A 20,041-nucleotide genomic window follows, 5' to 3' on the forward strand; every position below is an offset into this window, starting at 1 on the left:
AAACAAGCCATGATTCACGTGACCCAAGATACTTCACAGGAGCGGCACAAATGCTCTCACCATGGCTGCATCAGCGCTACTAGCCACTTCTCCAGAGTCCAGACTCCAGCCAAGATATCAACACATCGTTGTCTCTCTCGGCTGCGCCTCGGGCACTTGCCGGCGCATGCCTCTGAAGCGGCTGAACCTCTATACACGAGGCTAGTAGCGTGGACAGTTCAAGCGCCGGATGAACTAGCGGCTAGATGGGCTAGTACTATCCCTGTGTACAGGCACCTTAAGGCTGAAGCTATAGTGGCAGTGGAGAGTTTTTAGACTCTCCCTCAAGTTCATTTTGAGTCCTGGCAGTGAGGTGGCTGAGGCCCGCCTGAGTGAGTGCTGACTGCTGTCAGTGCTGTGACCGTTTGTGTCGAACTCTGCATTTCAAGTTCTAAAAATTTTCATTGATCAAGTAATAAGGATCAGAACTTTTTATTTGTTATTACTATATTTTATATAGTATATATATAATTTGTTATTACTATATTCAGTGTACTTTCTGTTGCTCTGCTTTGCCAAAGATTCAAGAAGGTTTCTTTGAGAAAATTATCACCAAAGGTTCGAGAAGGTTGCTTTGAAAAAATCATTGCCAAAGGTTCGAGAAAGTCGCTTGAGAAAGTTTAGTTCAATGGCCAAGACAAGTTTAGTTTAAATGGCCAAATGTCTACAAGCGCTTCAGCTATCAATCTTTTTCGCAACGTTAATAAAGGCTTAACAAGTTAACATTACAATTACAAACAAGGTGAAAAGTCTCCAAATCCTGAATTCCTGAGTGAATCGAGTGACTGCTGTCAGTGCTGTGACCGTTTGTGTCGAACTCTGCATTTCAACTTCTAAAAATTTTCATTGCTCAAGTAATAAGGAACAGAACTTTTCATTTGTTATTACTATATTTTATATAGTATTTATATAATTTGTTATTAATATTCCATCACTAACGCATTTAGTTTTAATCAAGCAAGGTAGAAAACAATAAATACTACAGTATCCGTCCCGCCTTATCCACTCTGACAGAACACAAGCGTACCCGCCCGGTCCGCGCTACGAGAGACTGAATTATTTATCGAATCTAAAGCAGTCCGGTTCGAGCTGCGGTCGACGACGGTCGTAAGTAAGTTCCTTAGCCTACATCTTTAATTTCAATTTTGAAACTCGTGATAACTGTGTTCTTGAACTCTAAGAATTAATCAATAGCGCGACATTGTTAACTTCGAGGATGTCGCGCCATAAGAGGCGGAAGGAGAGTAGCCTGTCTTCAGATGAAGGCAGCAACTCTCCTTCTTTGCCTGAACTAGTTGAGACTGTTGAATCGCCTTTGCCAGTAGAAGATAAATCAAAAGATCTTGTTTGTGTCCCAGAAACACCTGACTCACCATCATTAGTTCCACCTTTGGCAATTCCTGACTCGGCTTTGGGGAGATCAGTTGCTGCTGATGGAGGGACTGGCCTTTCCACAGTTCCCCGGAACCTAGTCCGGAAAAGTCCTATTTTTGTCTGAAATATCGCGGCTCTAATATCATATAATTTCAGTAGGTATGAAATCTCGCGGCTCTAATATCATATAATTTCAGTAGGTATGAAATCTCGCGGCTCGAATGTCATAAATTTTTGTTTGATTAAAAAATCGCGGTTTGCACTTCGCAAACATGTCATTTCATAAAATTTTCAACTTCCGCAATGGCGCAATCCGCATTGCTTTACCGTTTCAGCCAAAAATATCTTGCAGAAAAAACATAAACATCGTAATGTAAACAAATAAACAAAACGTTTGTTGAAGATCGCGCATAGTTGCGGTCATGGTGGCAGGGTCAGACTGTATATTANAGTCGTTTTGGGATCAGCTCTTTACTTAGTCTCTAGTGTACAGCTTGTTGTGCCTGTCTTTTGTAGAGATTGTTTGCTGCTCACCTCAATATTACTCTTAATTTTTGATCCTTCAGATACATGCCCACAGGAGTTTTGTTTGTTGTGAGGTAGCAACTCACTCTCACATATTGATAAGACCATTTTGGTCGGAAGAAGCTCCAGGCTGTGCCGCCCAGGCTGGACCTTCGGTAGAGCCTACAGACTCATGTGAGGCTGAGTGCAGGGCATGTCAGTGAACACTAACCCGGGATGAAATATGAACATATATTCAAACCTCATTCATTTAAATGCAGCATTTGCCCTTTCCAGTAGCAATATTCTCTTAGTAACTCTGCACTCTGAAGTGTCTTATCTCTGAATTTTTGCCCACAGTTACGCAACCCCCGTAAATCACCGTCCTGTCGAGGATCTACCTTGGACGCGTCTCCAGAGCCCCTTCAACTACAAATAGAAGAAGAAGAAGAATCTAAAGCAAATCGAATTCCAATATGAAGCAAGTTGTTGCTCTTGCCCTCTGTTATCGAGGCTTTCCAGAGCATTGTGAGTGGAGCCTTCAGTGCTCCAACACACTTCTTCAACAGCACTGCCGGAATTCCGTCGGGTCCTGGTGCTGAAAACGTCGCCAATTCTTTGATACTTATTTTCATGTCTTCCAGTCCAAACTCAATGTTCTCCAACTCTCTACCGCCTGGCAGCTCCTGGAGAACTTCAATTTCATTCTCCTCCCTTGAGTAGCGGGGGAGCCAGGGGTTACTGAACGCTGATCCAAACTGAGATCCCAGTAACTCACACATGCCCTGGTCATCTCCAACAATGACTTCGTTATCCTAAAGCGGGCCTACTGGCGTCTTTATTTTAGCCTTGGTCTGAGCATATTTAAAAAATATACTTGGGGTTCTCTTTGATGACCTTAACCACTCGCTCTTCCGTGGCTTGTTCTTCCATCCTGTGCGAGACCTGCAGCCTGAGTTCAATTTTCTTGTGCAAATTTACTAGCCTCTGTCTTCTCGTATCACCAGTGGATTCAGCTATTTGTTTATTTAATCGCTCGCGTTTTCTCAAAAGGATTTGTCTGTCTCTCGGAATGCTGCGGACTTTAGGCCCTGTTTTTCTTGGTGTATGACGCACACATACCTGTGCTAGTTTCTCACACAGTTTTGTGTAGATTTCCTCAGCATTCATCTTGTGAAACTCTGCTCTCTAATCGATTTCATCAATTTCATTACGAATTGCCTCCCAATCCGTTCTTTGATTGTGAAAGTTGAGTCCTGCCAGTCCCTCTTGGGGTATAGACCTGGGCAGGGTTTCAATTCCAATTGTCGTTTCCACCATCACTAATCGATGGTCAGACAGTGAGGTATCTTTAACCCGGACGTCAACCACCATTCTTTCATTATTAGTGAAGAAGAGATCAAGAATATTGTGTTCTCTTGTCGGCGACCATACCTGCTGACTGAGCAAGTGTTCCGCAGCAAACTTCACAAGTTGGGCTTCTTGACTTGTGTCGCAGTCATCGACCTCTAAGCCGCCAGGGCATGTCCAACGGATTTGTGGGAGATTGAAGTCCCCACCAATTATCAGGCTGGGGGCTGGGTCACCCAGTTCAGCCACACTGGTCTCTATTTCCTTAAGGGTTTTGTTGAAATTTTCCAGCGGACAAGCAGGCGGTCTATAGACTATGGCTACGCACAGAGCATATTTTTTTATGTGAAGTACCGTAGCACGTATTCAACAAAGCCGTCAGAGTTTCCGGATTTCGATCTCAATTCTACAGTGCTTCTTGCGAGGGAGTTCCTAAGGTAGACAATTACTCCACCCTTCTTTCTCCCTTCTTTTCAGTCCGCACGGTAGTGTTGGAATCCTTCCATTGTAATTTCTGCATCGAGGATATCTTTTCTTAGGTGCGACTCCATTAGTGCAATCATAAAGATCCCACCCTCGTCGGCCATCTCACGCAGCACGCCAATCTTGTGACGTGCTCTCAGTGGGAAGAGCCCCTCAATGTTGGCCAGCAGAATGCCAGACTCTTCCCTTATTGGTGCGCTTACCTGTGTCTCCGCCACTCTGCCTGGCACCCCTGACCCAGCAGCTCCTGCATCTGGAGTTGAATTGTTTCCAGCTGATGCCTCATTTCTAAAAGAGTGCCGTAGGTAATCTCTGGCTCCCCGCGTGCGTCCCTGTCCCACACACTTGGGCCACTCCCTGGAGTAGCTCGGTAATCCCTCATTCTCCAAGAACTAACCTCCTCACCGCTCCTTCTACTAGTGTTTCCCACAACCTTATCACTTCCCTGTCTTCCCTGTGATGGTGGGGACTGTGAGGGTGAGGGAGTGTGCTGGCGTCCAGCAGGAGCCCTTCGTTTTGGGGGTGAATCATTGTTGCCTCCTCTTCTGCTGGCTTCCTCCATTCACTTCCACGATTTTATGTGAAGAAACCTGCAGTTTTCACTCGTGCAATCTTCTTTCTGCTTGATACTCCAGCACAACTTAGGGTGATGGAACGCGCAGTCTCTTCCTTTTTTGTACCCTCGTGGGTGCCCGCTTCCGTAGGTACAGAATTTATAGCACAGTATAGGATGTGAAAATCTGCAACCAACGCCCTTTTTCCCGTGTTCACATTTCTTTTGCAGGTACTTCCAGCAAACACCTTTCTTTACGGGTGGTCTACTTGAGGGTGCATCTGCAACTTGGGTGAATGGTAAGGGTGGTAAGGTAAGGGTGACCAAAGCTAGCTCTCACTTAACTCTGCAACAGTAAGTCCCAATGACCATCCATCTCTTCCAGAACTGTCTTTGCCAAGCCAAACTGCCAAAGCTCTTTAACAATTCAACCTAGTCTGCCTCTTCTTCCAAGCTCCAATAGCCAACCTGCCTGCTCATCTGCTACTGAATCTTCAGAGCCTGTTCCTATTTTAAATCATTCTGCAACAAACATTAATCATTCCAACTTTGAGGGATTTGAGAGCTCATGCCTCAATCAGCCCTATGATGATGATTTGGACTCAGACTCAGTCATTACTGCAGGTCAAAGAAATAATGCTGACATTTATGTATAGTGTATACTCTATGTCAATGCATAATCCTATAATTCTTGTTGAACCAGTTCTGCAGCATGACAGTGGAGATACTCAACATGATGTGACGAGATTTCTTTCAAATGACCTGGCTCTTAGCAAAGCCTTGGCTAATTCTCTATTTGGGAAGACTGGCATTGCAAGCATGTCAAAGAATCGGCTCAAAATTTACTAGTCATTGCCATGAAATCTTCAGATAATATCTCATCCCTTTTAGAAATAGAGAGCCTGGGGCCGTGGAAGGTCAAATGTAGACTTCCAGCAAACCAAACAACTTCTGTAGGAGTTATTGGTCCCTTTGGCAAAGGAGTCATCAACGAAGAACTTTCACAAGCCCTGGCCTCTGAAGGATATCAGGGAGCCAATGCTGAAAGAATTTTCAAAGGTTGAGAGCCCATCATGACCTCTATGTTCAAGGTTACTTTTCAAAGCAGCACCTTGCCTTCACATGCGAGTATTCAATAGCAACGTTTTGATGTACACATATTTGTTGGCAAGCCCTGGCAATGTTTTGGGTGCCAGAGATTTGGCCACAGTGCTCCAACATATAATAGCCCTTCCCATTGTGTAGCATGTGTAGCTGTGTAGGTGGCAAGTCAAGGATTGTACACATACAGGAGTACCAAGGTGCTGCAACTGCGGTGATGCTCACATGGCCAACTATGGTGGTTGCCCAAAAATGAAGCAGGCCAGCGCTGTGGAAATAACCAGAACGGTGAAGAGGAGCATATGTATTGCTCCTCTTGCTTAATGATTATTTTTTACTTTTCATTCCTGGCACTTTGGTTTGGTGTATTGATTACTTGGAGTTACCTACTCCTAGAGACCACTAGAAAATTGGACTATGTCTTATTATTCTGGGCCCAAAGTATCTAGGAACAGCAAACGGCTCAATAATTTCAAGTCAGTATTCAAATAAAATTTTGCTTCATAGGTGGAATGTCTTTATCTTCTTTCTTGATGGCCAGGAGTTGGTTTAGTGATCTTAGGCTCTCATCAAGAAGACTGTAGCTCCACACCAACCGCTCCTAAACGTCAAATAAATGCGTTCATAAGAACTAGCCTTCTAGGAATATTGACATCAGGAAGATGTTTAAAACTGTTTTGCCACACACAAAGTCATGAATGCATTAGTTTCAGAAGTAAAGTTATTCAATGGTGGACACAACATGGTTCAAGTAAGAAAAATGAAAATTGTGCTATAAAAGGACAGGATTAACATGAGAACCAGTGTAAACCATCCATCATTCTTTATAAACAGGCATGAATGACTGGAAAAATATTTCTTAAGAGCTCAGTAATAACAAATAGTAGCATGGTGTAATTTTAATGAGATGAAATGAACTGTACTCACTAAAATGGGGCATCAGGATGGGATTAGCAAGCAGCAGTGTAGATTGAATCATGCATTAAGGCATCTTAAGCAGGCTTTTGAAGGTGAGAAAATAATCAGGTGCAACCAGTGAATTTTCAATTCAGCAATCAGGGGTGCAGGCTAACCAAAAGTGCATTACATATGGACTTGCAAGATTTATGTCTCATTAACTTGTACTCTGCTTAAAAATAACACCAAGAGGAACAAGATTAACAAGATGCACATGACACTTGAAAGATAATGAAATAGGTAAAACATGACATACATTAAGGTACCTACCTACAATTGTAAATGAATGATTCTACTGTATAATATAGCTAATATTCTGTGGTCCTCTTCAACATTGTGCAGGATATTTTGGTGGAATCATCAAAGTATTGGGGATTGCGGAAGTTGAAATTTTATGAAATGCCATGATTGTGGAGTGCAAATTGCGATTTTTTTCAATCGAACGAAAATACATGACAGTAAAGCAGCAAGATTTCATACCTACTGAAATTATATGATGTTAGAGCCACGATATTTCAGAAAAAAATAGGACTTTTACAGCCCTGCTTATGCTCAGTGCCTCAGCCTCCAGATGTCCAATTTTCCAGTCCAAACTAAAATTTACCGGAGGCCAGACGCCAGAGTTTGATTGATGCTTCTAATTGCTTAAGTTTAGGCATGCTGCTACTGTCAGTGGTAGGCAGAAGCCAGGGTGCAGAGGGTGCAAACTGCATTGCCAATATATGCATTTGTAGCCCATTTTCAAGATTTGTTGCTGGGTAATTTTAATAAGAAAATGCTGCCAACCGTTTTGATAGTATATCCCTTACTCTCCATGCACTGCAACACCTATAACTTGGCAGCTATCTGGCAGCCATATGCGTGGCACCATCTATTGAGAGAGTGGCAAAGTAGAGTGAGGCTCAACACAATTCTGCCACCTGGACTGCCAAGAGATGGCAATGTGCTCATATCAACAAAGCTATCATGAACCCTACGTCCTAGCAACCATTGCTTAGTTCTAGAATTATTATTGTTCTCATTATTCACTGCATCCGCCACTTGCAGTCTTTCAGATTTTCAACTATTTTCTAAATAGTTGGCCAAAGACTGACAAATATCTAGAATGCAATAATTTCAATACAAATGTGTTGGCAAGAACTTTTAAAGGCATAAATTAAGCTGCTATTTTTCAATCAGTGCGCTGCTCAGATTAAGAGATATATTTTAATAAAGATTAAGAATATGATGAATACATTACTAAAACATATAAATATTTACTTATTACTTATAGTTATATCTAACATAATATATATAATTATATTCTATCAAATGGGTAATAAGGGACAGGCAGGGTAATAAGGAACAGTCCTCTAACATTTTGTAGAAATGTTGTAGCAGCTAAACTAATTGAAATATTGCAAAACAAAAAATAGTGGCATGAAGTTCAACATTTTTCCTATCTATGTAGCGTAAAGCAAGTTGGGAAATCATATACGGTATATACTACCTTTAAAAAATCCTTGAAAAAAGTGTGAAAAATGAGATTTTGGAAAAGTACCTACCTCTGCTAAGGTCTGTAGCAAAAAAAGATTTTGGAAAAGTACCTATGCTAAGGTCTGCAGCAAAAAAAAAAAAAACATTCACCGTATTAACAAATTTTACTTGCATAAAACTTGCTGCTGTCATGGGTTATGGTGTTGGTTAAATGTTGGTTAAAAATGTGGGGTGTTGGTTAAAAATGTGATTGACAGAATTAGCATATCTCATTCAAGGAAAAAATGGCAGCCATTTCCGCATGATGGAGTAATGAGGAACACCTCCCCGGGGTAATAAGGGACACCCCTAAAAACGCATTCAAAGTAGAACCTTGGTTAGCAAAGGCTCCAGTTAACAAAAAAATCAATTAAAAACAAAGAATTTTGATTAGATTTACTTTGCTCAGTGTAAAAATTTCACTTGACAAAAAATTAGTGCATCATCAGTCATCACCAAACTGCAGAGAATGTCCTAGATAGAATTGTTCACTGGGCAACATAGAATGAAAAGTAATTAACCTAAACTATGATTTTTTTCTCAAAAAATATGATGGTTGTCACTAAAATATTCCTTTGTGTTTCAGGTATGTTCTTTTTATCTTTTTTTTTTTTTTGTTATAGTGAATTCACTAGACTCAATTAAGATGGTTTGAAATTACAAGCCATCCTGTAAGCTTACCTACAGAAGAAATACTTCATGGCTGTTGATATGAAGCTTGCAGTGGACTGTGGACATGGTCGTTGTAAATGCTCAATGGCATGTCCATGGATTAGGTAATATCACATCAATAATACGGTAATGTATGGATGAAGTAATATCATATAAATAAAGGAAAAACAAGTAAAAATTACAGAAAATGCATTTATTCTACATCTGCATCATCTACAAAGGATGAGGAAGACTTCAGAGTACTTTTAGTAATGGACAAGCACACTCTGCATGCTTCAAACGTTTTAAAACTGAGTTTTATATCAAGTGTCCCTTATTACCCCATTCCGGGGTTAGTTCAGGAGGCTTTTATTTTGCGTCTGGCATCTTGCCAATAGCATATGGAATTTTTTCAAAGATGCCATACAATAGCCCTTGCAAATAACTTTAAAATGAGCTCAAACTCGTTTATGAAATGTTTCATTGTAAGAAGTTATCAAGGAAAAACGCTCAAAACCATCCCTTATTACCATGTTTGAGGGTTTTATATGATATTTTATATATTTACCATGTGACTATTTGTATCACAAGAAGGTTATAGCTAAAATTAGTCAACGAGTCAACCTACTTTATAATATCATTCACTAAGATACAGGAAACAAAATAATATTTGAATATTGAATTGATTCATAATTTTTTGCTAACTTATGGGTTTCAAGCTTGAAACCTGTGTTCAACAGTTCATTTTTTTATGCAACAATTGCAATATTTTTTTAATGGATAGATCTGTTACACTGTCTGCAAAATATCACTGATGCGATGCTGACTGTTTTTTTTTCAGCTCTGCCAAGCAGAAGACAAATGAATGACCTTTCTTTGGTGCCCATGGCTTCAAAGCCTCTCATCGTCTTGCCATCTTTTGCTATCTTGACCTCAATAGAACTCACACGTGGCCAGAAGGTAATAATTCATCAAACTTTCTATTTAATATTCATCTGGTAAGTCTGCCTGAGGAAAGCTTGATTTTTCTAATTTTTATCCAAAAAACAACAAGATCTTGAATGCCCCACACATGGTTACAGATTTTCATGTCTGCTTAAAGTCTACTCCTAATTTGTGCAATCTGTCATAAAAAAATTAAAGTGCAATGGTCAAATGACAGGTAAATCAACAGATCAGATGGCACAACCTATTACTGCACCAATGAAATTGTAGGTATAAATCTGTTTATTGTATATTATTTGTGACTGAGAGGCTTCAATGAAGTATTTTAGTTTATTTTCTTAGCTCAGCAGGCAGTGAGTGAATGGTTAACTCTTATGATAGGTAGGTATGCTGTATATATTTTTGGAGTTTTGAAATTTCAATCTTCAATTGCAAAATTGAATACATGGAGATCCTTCTCAAAAGGCCAATTTTTTTTCCTATTATTTTATGTTATCAAATGATCTTGTGCTTTGACTGATGAATTTCTATGAATGCCATTTTATTAGTTCAGTTGATATACATAATAAAAAATATCTATTCATTGTAGTATTGCTAGAAAATTAGCAATAAAATTCAACATAAAATCAAATTAATTCTCTGACATTTTCTTGCCTGTTGTAACTCTGGTATCAATGCTACGTACAGCACAAGGCATTTTTCAGGGCACTCACGAAGGATGATTTAATTATCATTAAACTGTCATTTGCTGAGACTTAAGTCATCAGTCATCAAAATCTCTCCTATTCAGTCACTATTTTTAGTAAAATTGGTACAATGTGATAGTGTTGAATGAAGTTCTTGATTAATTTAAGCAGAGGTTTGTTTTAATGATTAATTCATGCAACTGGTTTTTTAACAAATTATACCGCACCCACAGTAATATTTCAAAAGTTAACATGTTTAAATTGTGAATGAATTGTCCAATTCCTTACCTGCTATAATAACATTTGACTTTATTTACCATTTTACTTTCTCTCTCTAAATCAATAGATTTCATGAAAATTACTGCCAAACTAATAAACATTTCTTGACATAATTTACCAGATCAAAGTCTTTCATTATACCAATTATATCAATATATCTTTTAAAAATGACTGCCAAATTAATGAACAGTTTTGATGTATATTTTCTTCTCAATTTGTCATCTTTACAATATATTTCATTTAAATTATTGCTAAATTAACAAGCAGTTTACATTTTTCCAATCTAGTATATCAAGCAATCATAAATTTGAAAAAAAAATTAAAGTGTGAAACCCCTCCATGTCAAGAATTAGCTCACCTATATGGCAAAATTTTAGCTGCAAGTGAACTTGAAAGTTTGGGCCTCTAATTGTTAACCTTTTACCTGGGAGCTGTGACTCCTTAAAAAATAACACATCAAAATTTTTGACAGGTAGTTGTAGCCTGCACCTGCGCAGGAGTGGTCGCTGTGGGCATTGCAGCTCGCTACCTCAGAAGAAGACGGAAAATCTGTCCTACCAAATCCTCCTTGCTACGCCATGACAGTAGCAGGGCTGCTCGCCGACATAAACCTCTCACCATCCTCAGCCCCTCTGGAGGTATTGGCACCTTGATGCTTGTATACTGTAGTACTGGTACTCATCCCCTGTATTCTGAGTTATGTGTGCACTTTTTTTTATTGCACTGTGCACTGGAGCCTGTGGGATTTTTTTTAAGCTCTTGTAATTGAAATCATAGCAGGTTGCATGATTTCTGTTTGTTATCTGCAAATATATGTTTTTCTTTCATTCAATCATGATGTTATGTAATAACAGAGTATAAATAATAATTTATATAAATAATAGTTAATCGAGATTATTTGTCCATAGAGGTCCACTCCCTTGGTGCGGGTTCAAGTTCCTCGCCTGGATGGAACCGCAGCACAGCACGGCAGAGCGGCAGTAGCGTGTGTGGGGACAGCATCACTTCATCTGGCCATCACAGCCTCAGGCCCGACACCACGCCTCAGCAACTGGGTGCTCTTGGTTAGACTCACTTCGTCCATTTAAGATTCTTCTCGCCATAGGACACAAAATATAAGCTACTTGTATAGTTTCTTTTACTAAAAAGTTCATTACGTACCTTATAATTTCTTGCTCAACTACTTGGGGTCAGATCTGACAGTATCAAACCCCAAGTAATAGAGTAATGCCTAGTTTAGTTATTATTTAGTTTCAAATTGACTAATATACTGTTTAACTGAGCACATATTGTTTACAGGCATGGAGGCACTAAACACAGCCCTAGGATGCTTCGAAGACGCACTCGATGGTTACTCACGCTCCTCACACAACCACACCCTCGCCCTCACAACACATGATGAGGCTGAGTTCATACAGAGTCTGCAGGCTGTCATAGACGATGCATATAGTCTGCAGGACCGCTGTGAACATCTCTTCCTTCACGAGGTAATATTAACGCTCATGCTTAGAACGTTCTATTGCATTATTGCTGTCTCTTGCTGTAGTATTGGTACAATTGTGGTATTAAGGTTCGTTTGGGGGCTGTGCAAATTGTGTTTAATTACGTAATTATATTGTAATTCATTCATCTTATAGATAAGTTGACTGTGTTTAATTAGAGGAGTGTAGTCTTGCAAATTGAAGCTCAATAAGAACCGTAACATTAAAAATTCTGGACATTATTTTCTCAAAAAAAAAAAAAAAAAAAATACTAGGCTGAGAAACATTAAAAACCTTCTAGTTATTGGACCTCAATGGTCCTTGCTGCTGACATTGATCAGTGGATAAGATCTGAGCTTACGCACATGAATGAAAGTGTACTGCTGAATAAAAATTAACTATTGTTAACTCAATTTTGAATAATTCAGCAATTGCATTTGTTTCTGTCCAACAAGAAATCAAATCAAATTCAACTAGAATTCAAGGCTGGACTTGTGTCCTTTGTCTCTTCCCCAGCACTCTGTGCTGTTCCGGTGCCCCAGCAGCCCCGACCGCGACGCTTCACACGCCTCAGGCGGCGGCCACTCAGGGGCGCGGCGGACGCTGACGTCGGCGTCGTCCATGGAGAGCTTCGTGTCTGCCCAGGGCGACGTGAGTGCCGCTGATGGTGCAATGAGCACTGGCGAGCTTCACGTCCTCCAAAGATGACAAATGAGGACATATTGAGCTTATTTTCTAGAAACGTTTCCTGGACTGCTGTTTCATCTCATCTTCAGTTACATTTTATCTTACATGACCCCCTCAAGAGGGACTTCTGACGCGTGTCTGTGCTCGTCAGAAGTTCTATGGGATTTTGCTCTCCTAGGACTAGGAGGATTGTTCCTTAGCGCCTCACAGCCGAGCTCGCGGTGTCTGAATGCAGGTCTCAGTTGTGGGGTTACGTTATTATGTAGGTAGGATTCCTTACTTTCCTTTCTCTGTCTCTCTCGTGCGGGCGGCCGACGTCCCGTGTAAGCGACCTCTTGTTCGAGTGTCTTAGTTTCTATTTCTTTTCACCTGTCCCTCTTGTCACTTTGTCTCTTTGGTATGCTACCGCTGCTTCTCTCGAGCCAGCTTCAGCGGGCTGCACAATTGAGACCCTCCGCCCCTTGTGGGTGATGATTAATTTGAGATTTTGAATAATTGAGACCTTCCGCCTTGCTGGCGATGTTATATTTTGACCTCCGGTGCGAAATAGCTTGATAGCTGAAGCACTAGCAAACCTTTCTACTACTACAAGTACTACTACATCTACTTATCTTACATGAACAAAAACTACATGATAATTATATAATATAGGTATTAAATGATTTAAAAATAATTATATTTTAGACCTGTGATATTCATATAGACATAAATCCCAATTTATTTGGTAATAATTACGGTGCTATTGCATTGAATACTCGATATACTGACCGTGCGCTGCAGATCGCAGACCTGCGGGACCTGGATGACTTTGATGAGTCGCAGTTCCCCCTGTACCTCGTGGCCGTCAGACTCAACGAATCCGTGGGCATCCCATTCAGGTGCGTCTGCACTTCATACATTGACGTCTTATTATTCTCCTAGTTTACATGTTTCCAAGTAGGTACTGTTTCTGTAAAACCTGGTTTTTATTTGCTTAGCTTTGTTAGAATTGTAGATGTAGCTGTCCCAGGCCACGCTGGTGCGTTGCCTTAGCATTCTGCCGCCTCCCGCCCTCGGTAGGCAGGTGGCCGCTCACTGACAAGGCCCTAGAGGTCCATTTGATGCACGATGCTGTTTGTAGCTTTTTAATTAATACGGAAGTGGAGCTGAAAAGGTCTATTAGGTATTTTGCATAAGACCACGTTCTAGTAATGGTTAGAAGGTCTCGAGTGAACTCCGTTCTCTCTGCTCCATCAGTACAGCATTAAACGGTCTCAGTCTCCTTTATGTGAAGTTTAGCTTGACTGCCTCCAATTGTTTCTCTGGACCCACCTCGACAGCAGTACTCAAAGAAAGGGATCACAGAGCTCTTGAGGGTGTGTTTATTGGCCTTTATTCGGACAAGATGTAGTATCGCATAGATCGCCTGCCTTTTGCAGATAAGGTTGCTGTTTTCTAACCAAACGTGACCTCGGTGTCCATTTGAACTCTGATGACAGAAACATTTTTTTGCATAGAAAATTTGGCATGGCATGAATCCAAGCCAACAGTTCTCCTCCGACCCTCCAGTAGTTTATATAATTTTTCTGAAGAGCTCTGCATTGTCCAATTTATTCAAAGGTTTTTGCCGTCTTACTAAGCTTGTTTGGTGGCGCAGGGAGCTGAGGACGGAGGAGGTGCAGTGCGCTAGCGACGCAGAGTACGTGTGTAAGGTACACTGCATCAGGCTGGCGTCGCAGCTCCTCTTCAGCAAGCAGGAGAACAAGGACTGGTTCATCGAGTCTGGCCGCCACATCATCGCTGATCTCATGATCAAGGCAGGCAAGGTAATTCTGAAGACAACTGTTGCTTCAAGATACAGACTCGCCTTGCAAAATAAATTTCACCAATCATCTTATTCGGATTTATTTCAGTTTTTATCTATTTCAAGGAAGTTTATTTGAGGGTTTATTTTTGGAATGTTGATGAAGAATGCAAAAAACAGCAAATCCGCAATTTTTTAGTGACATTGCGTATCTAGTGTTCTATTGCCAACGTAACGTCCTTGTCACTGTGTTAGATCCTTTGTGCTGTGATCGATTGTGAAGGTAGTTATTCCTTGTGTTGTGTTACAAGACGTCATGTTGCCGTGACAGTCGTGGTATTCTTGAACCTGAAGTTAGTTATTCCTTCTGTCGTAGCAATAACGCCGTGATAATGCAGGACCCCAAAGAAGCGGTGATGGCGTACGACGCGATGCTCGAGTACCTCGACTCTTGCGACTGGGGGCTACTGGAGGAGGAGTTGCGAGGTCGAGGCGTCGTGGCGATCACCTTTTACGACGTGGTGCTAGACTTCATTCTTCTCGACGCCTTCGAGGACCTGGACAAGCCTCCCTCCTCCGTCACCGCCGTCGTGCAGAACAGGTGGCTCTCCAACAGCTTCAAGGAGTCCGTGAGTCGTCCAAGTGCAGCGATCGTTTATTGCTCATTAATCAATCAAGTTGAATTCACTTGGAACCACTAGACTGGTTCACGTGATTCCGCTAGACTGGCTCCACTGTTTCTCGTGATACCACTAGACTGGTTCCACTGGTTCACGTGATACCACTAGACTGGCTACACTGGTTTTCGTGATACCACTAGACTGGCTTCACTGGTTCAGGTGATACCACTAGACTGGTTCCACTAGTTCACGGAAAACCGCTAACCTGGTTGTAAAAGTTCACATGGAACTAGACTGGTTTTATTGTTTTGCGTATGCGTAGTATGTCGTCTTTTTTCAAGGAATGTCTTAAGGGGAATTGGCTTGATTTGTCGTGTAAGAAGTTTTCTTGACGTCTGCTGGAGTATGAGTCATACTGTGTTGATTGTCTAGCGTTCTTCTACTGTGGTCACTGTACATAACTTGTTAGATGAGACTCAAATATGACGCTAGTCGTTATTTGGTAATTGATGATATGACGGTAAATATTAAGAGTAGGACTTTGCATTTACGTGATACAATTTTTGTCTTGAATGCATGCTTTGTGTGCAGTCCATGATGAAATTTATAGCTGAATGGTCCATATTGCAAGCATCTTTTGGCTTGTGTGGCCAATACTGAAAACATCATATGACTGTGTGGTCCATACTGAAAACATCTTATGGTTGTGTGGTCCATGCAGAAAGAATTTTACGCTGTGTGGTCCTTGCTGAAAGCATCTTATGACTTTGTGATTTGTACTAAATGAATTTCATATAGGTATGCCACCACAGGCGCTGTCCACAGCAGTATGGTCCATACTTAAGGCGAAGCGGCGCATGCTGAAACACCAGGACGGCTTCATCGCTCACTTCTACGACATCACGGAACACATTTCGCCCGTGCTGGCGCTGGGCTTCCTCGGACCTGATGAAGAACTCAAGCAGGTCTGCACCTACTTCAAGGTGGGTCTCCTGCTGCAGGAGAGTGGCAGTCTGTACCTACTTCAAGGTGGGTCTCCTGCTGTAGTAGAGTGGCAGTCTGCTCCTACTTCAAGGTGGGCCTCCTGCTGTAGGAGGGTGGCAGTCTGCACCTACTTCAAGGTGGGTCTCCTGTTGTAGGAGGGTGGCAGTCTGCACCTACTTCAAGGTGGGCATCCGGATGGAAGGTGGCAGCGTGGTTAGAGATCCCTCCTAGGTTGACAATTTTATTCCTGAGTGCCTGGGTGATGAATCATTGAAAGTGTGAATGAAAACGGCAATAATATCCTACTATTCATCAAAACCTTTAGTCTGCATATCCAAACTGTTACAGATGAGGCTTCATAAGAAGGAGTTAGCTATTTTGTAGGAGAAAGCATTGCTGGCCCTTGTTTTCCATACAAAATTTGTTCCGTGTTCAAGTTCTGGATCTTACAGTCCCAGGCCACACTGGTACGCTTCCTTACCGAATGAATTGTTAAGCAAATGGATTGTTGAGTTTGCAAGGTATTGATTTATTCGTTACATTCAACGAAAAAAGATTTATTCTTTTATGTACTGGAAATAGCTGTGTAAAAATTGCTTCTTATACATAAAAAACTTGTGTCAAACACTTAGACCTTCTAAACACTTCTTATTTTGAATTCAATGCATCAGCATGGGAGAATTGTTCAACGCGTTGATAACATTTAACCGGTAAAACTTCTAACGTTATAATACCTCATGAAATATCTTTGGCATGTTAACATGATAATACCTAATGATACATTATCTCAGTCACCTTAACATAACATATGTTGTGCAGGAGCAGATCATGTCGCTGCTGTACGACATGTTCAGTTTCACCAGCGCCCGCTACACATCTGTGGAGGAACTGGCCTGCGACCTGCTGCGCATGACGCATGAACGCTTCACGCTCATCAGCAAACACATGGCGCTCACATGAGCGTATGCCGTGCTTCCTCTAGTCACTTCGTCCTGTTGTTAACTTTCATTATTTCACATGGAAGTTACCAAGTAGAATATGATACTTAAGTTATACTCGACCATGATACTCAACTTCTACTCGAAATTTGTTCATACCTGTACATCTTGGTTAGTGGGAGTGATGGACGTATTCCTAAGCCTATCATCAGAGTAGCAAGCAGTTGCCATCATAATTTAAATTTTCTTCTCAACGAGTAATGATTTAGAACATAATAGTCATGTTAAAGCGTAATCAAAGTTACTATTAAGGGATGCTTGCATTTGGAGTGCTACAGGCTGGGCCTGTAGCTGTTTTAATGATGGACTCTCATATCACACAAAATAGTTTTATCAATGCCGATAGCCAAGCATAAGGATTAGCTTCCTTATCATTGTGTTTTATACCAGAGTTGTGGATGATTAGTTCGTGTTGTCAGCTAACTTCAGCCATGGCTGTGGTGCGAGCTCAAGTGTTTACAAATACTTATATTTATTGTGCAGCTACTTTTGTCGAGCGCAAATGGAGAATAATGTTCACAAAAATGTGTGGCAATTTTTACTCAGAACATGAGTGCGTCGCTATACAATTTAAATGCCAAAGTTCCTCATTCAGGGATTGCATAATCTAAGTCGACGTAGGTATCAAACCGGAATTTAAGCATTGATTCCGGATTAGCATGAGGGTTCTATCCGCTCGTGAAAATCTTTATAAACGAGATCAGCAATATAGTGATATTTCTCATTACCATCTCTAATAATTTTCTACTCTCGTTTATGTTACAATGAGAGCCGGTAATTTGCCTTACAGTTTCTCTAAATCTAAGTGAAGACAACCGCAGCTAAAGCTAAATGATGTGCACATTTGTGTAAACGTCGAAACTAAAATTGTCTTCTGAGATTCTTGCGACAATTGGTATATAAATGACATTGACTTTTAAGGTGACAAATTGTCTTTAAGGTCGTTCCGAATGGAAAATTTTGTGACCAACTAAAAATTTTTTGCAAAAGTCTTTCATTATAGTTTTTAGCGTGCGGCCCGATCGATGTCTCCACTGAGCGTAACTGCATGTGGTGTTTTTTAGCTTGCATTTTTTGATTAATTCCTAAATTAGAGCCCTGATACCTGAGGTAGGAGCTGATTCATATGTTGAGATTTGATTACAAATGAGCGGACACAAATAGCTTGGCGCTCCAGCGTGGCCTGGGACTGCTACTACGTCCTAAATAAACACCAAGGTTGCACATCATCACGTCACTGCCATCGCTGCCTGTGCTCTTGGCCGCGGTAACATTAGTGAACCGGAAGAATTTATATAATAGGAATTTATGCCATCCCACTAAGTGAAATTCTCATTGAATCAATACAATGATTCAATGAGAAAGTGTAATTTTTTTGTGTTCCTGCATTGAACAAAGCAAAACTTGCTTCTAATATCAACGTACTTTTAAATTATTCACTGCCCAAAATTAATGCTTATTTTGATCTCAGTGTAACCTTAATCTGAAGGTCAGTGTTGACTTTATGTACACCATTTATTATTTTTAAATGTACTCGAGAAATGAGCGTTGTGATCTTATTATAATTGTATTCATGAAATGGATTCGTGGTGACTCATGGTGGAGCTTCATTTCCATGATTGCTTCCATTGAACGCAACATTATTTTGCATATGAACCACATTTTGTTGCATTTGCTACTTGGTGTTGTGTCGATGTCTGCGCTTGAGCTTTAGTTGCAGAATAAGGAACTGTGATACTCGTGTGTTCTCAGGCTTGTGATGCATTCCTGTGTACTTTTTGGGAGGCTTTGCCGTGACGTAAACGATTGTGTTTTATCAGTGAAATACGTGTATTCTTTAATTGAGTGTCGAGAATTTAAAGCGATCTGAACAATACAAACATTTATGATAGAAAACACTTTCAATAGGTACCTCTTCTCTTCATTCTCTATTATTTTGACCGTGGTAAATTATCACTCTAGTTTCATGGTCGTCCACGAATTATTCTTATCCTGAGTTAATTTTATCATGTTCCTTTATAATTGTTTCTGTTGCTTCCCGTCTTTCGGAGGATCTTCTTATTTTTATACTTCACTGAAATTTACATCAGGGCTTGCCACCAACTCCTGCACTCATACTTGGAAACCATAATGTAGGCAGGGCAGTTGTGTATGCAGCCTAAGGCAAGTCAGGTGTTTGAAGCTTGGAAAGACTAGACGTTTCTTCACGCACTTCTGGGAGCCACGCTTATGGTTGATTGATACGTATGCTTTGAAGATGCTACCTCGTACGTATTTCAAGGATGTGACTTTTATTTGTTGTTCCCTCATCGAAGGATATCGTGTAAATAGATTGTTGAATACATCGTCTATTGTTTTTGTCCACCTTAATTTGTACGTTGAGATTGGGATTATAATGCCCGCAGTCGTTTCTATACACTATAGTATAGAGTATAGCTGCCGGTGCGCTTGAGGTAGATCGGAATTAACTCAATGAGCTAAATTATAAAGAGTGTAAATTCAATGCAATGGCTGATCTCGCGCTGAACGCTTCATATAAATAGTTTTGAATTAACCATGTTCGGAATTGATGACCCGTAATCAAAAGCTCTATTTGAAACTTTGTAGGATGTTGCCGTTGAAATTAACGCGAGTTAGGTAGTGAATTATTGCGTGGCGACACACCAGCAAACGTGAATTTCCACGTGAAATAACTTTTTTATGTCACTCGAGTCCGACGTACTGAATTACTTGAGTACATGCATAGCCCAATAACGAAAAAAAAAACTTTCTAAATGAAAGCCCTTTATGTGAAAATAAAGATATTTTTAATAAAGGGGTGGCCCAGTGGTTAAAGTTCAGAGTACCAGGATTGGCGCAGAGAGGCGCGGGTTCGATCCCAGATCTGTGCGCGTTTCTGGTCAGAATCGGCAAGGAGGCCGGGCGGTTAAGCACAGCAGAATTGTAGCAGTGCGTTGCGAGTTCGAGACCTCATAAACATAATGCTGAGAATGTTCTGCGATGTTAAGAATCGGCGACAGGCCTACGATCTAATAAACGCTGAAAACGCTA

The 20,041-nt window shown here is 40.8% G+C and overlaps 1 protein-coding gene across 5 annotated transcripts; it reads left to right on the forward strand.

Annotated features, from left to right (window-relative positions):
* The first annotated feature begins 1,098 nt into the window (after window positions 1-1,098).
* Window positions 1,099-19,335, forward strand: LOC108667123 (mitoguardin). Of its 5 annotated transcripts, none has more exons than XM_047881333.1 (11): window positions 1,099-1,150; window positions 9,369-9,487; window positions 10,910-11,075; window positions 11,346-11,501; window positions 11,737-11,924; window positions 12,435-12,569; window positions 13,386-13,483; window positions 14,242-14,410; window positions 14,787-15,017; window positions 15,821-15,991; window positions 16,812-19,335. In XM_047881333.1, exons 2-11 carry the CDS (start codon window positions 9,389-9,391, stop codon window positions 16,950-16,952), a joined length of 1,554 nt encoding a protein of 517 aa, XP_047737289.1. In that variant the 5' UTR covers window positions 1,099-1,150; window positions 9,369-9,388; the 3' UTR covers window positions 16,953-19,335. The 5 variants fall into 5 exon arrangements, with proteins under 5 accessions (XP_047737289.1, XP_018009598.1, XP_047737291.1 ...); XM_018154109.2 differs by having other exon boundaries at window positions 1,133-1,146; XM_047881335.1 differs by lacking the exon at window positions 1,099-1,150 and adding an exon at window positions 5,976-6,155.
* The last annotated feature ends 706 nt before the right edge of the window (window positions 19,336-20,041 follow it).

Source organism: Hyalella azteca, unplaced genomic scaffold (assembly GCF_000764305.2).
Source record: "Hyalella azteca isolate HAZT.00-mixed unplaced genomic scaffold, Hazt_2.0.2 contig7647, whole genome shotgun sequence".
Classification (NCBI taxonomy): Eukaryota; Metazoa; Arthropoda; class Malacostraca; order Amphipoda; family Hyalellidae; genus Hyalella; species Hyalella azteca.

Coding starts and splice junctions, on each gene's coding strand:
- LOC108667123 (XM_047881332.1), top strand. CDS start 6,336: ATGGGGCATCAGGATGGGATTAGCAAGCAGCAGTGTAGATTGAATCAT. Junction 11,502..11,736: donor TCAGCAACTGGGTGCTCTTG/GTTAGACTCACT, acceptor TATTGTTTACAG/GCATGGAGGCACTAAACACA. Junction 13,484..14,241: donor TCCGTGGGCATCCCATTCAG/GTGCGTCTGCAC, acceptor TTGGTGGCGCAG/GGAGCTGAGGACGGAGGAGG.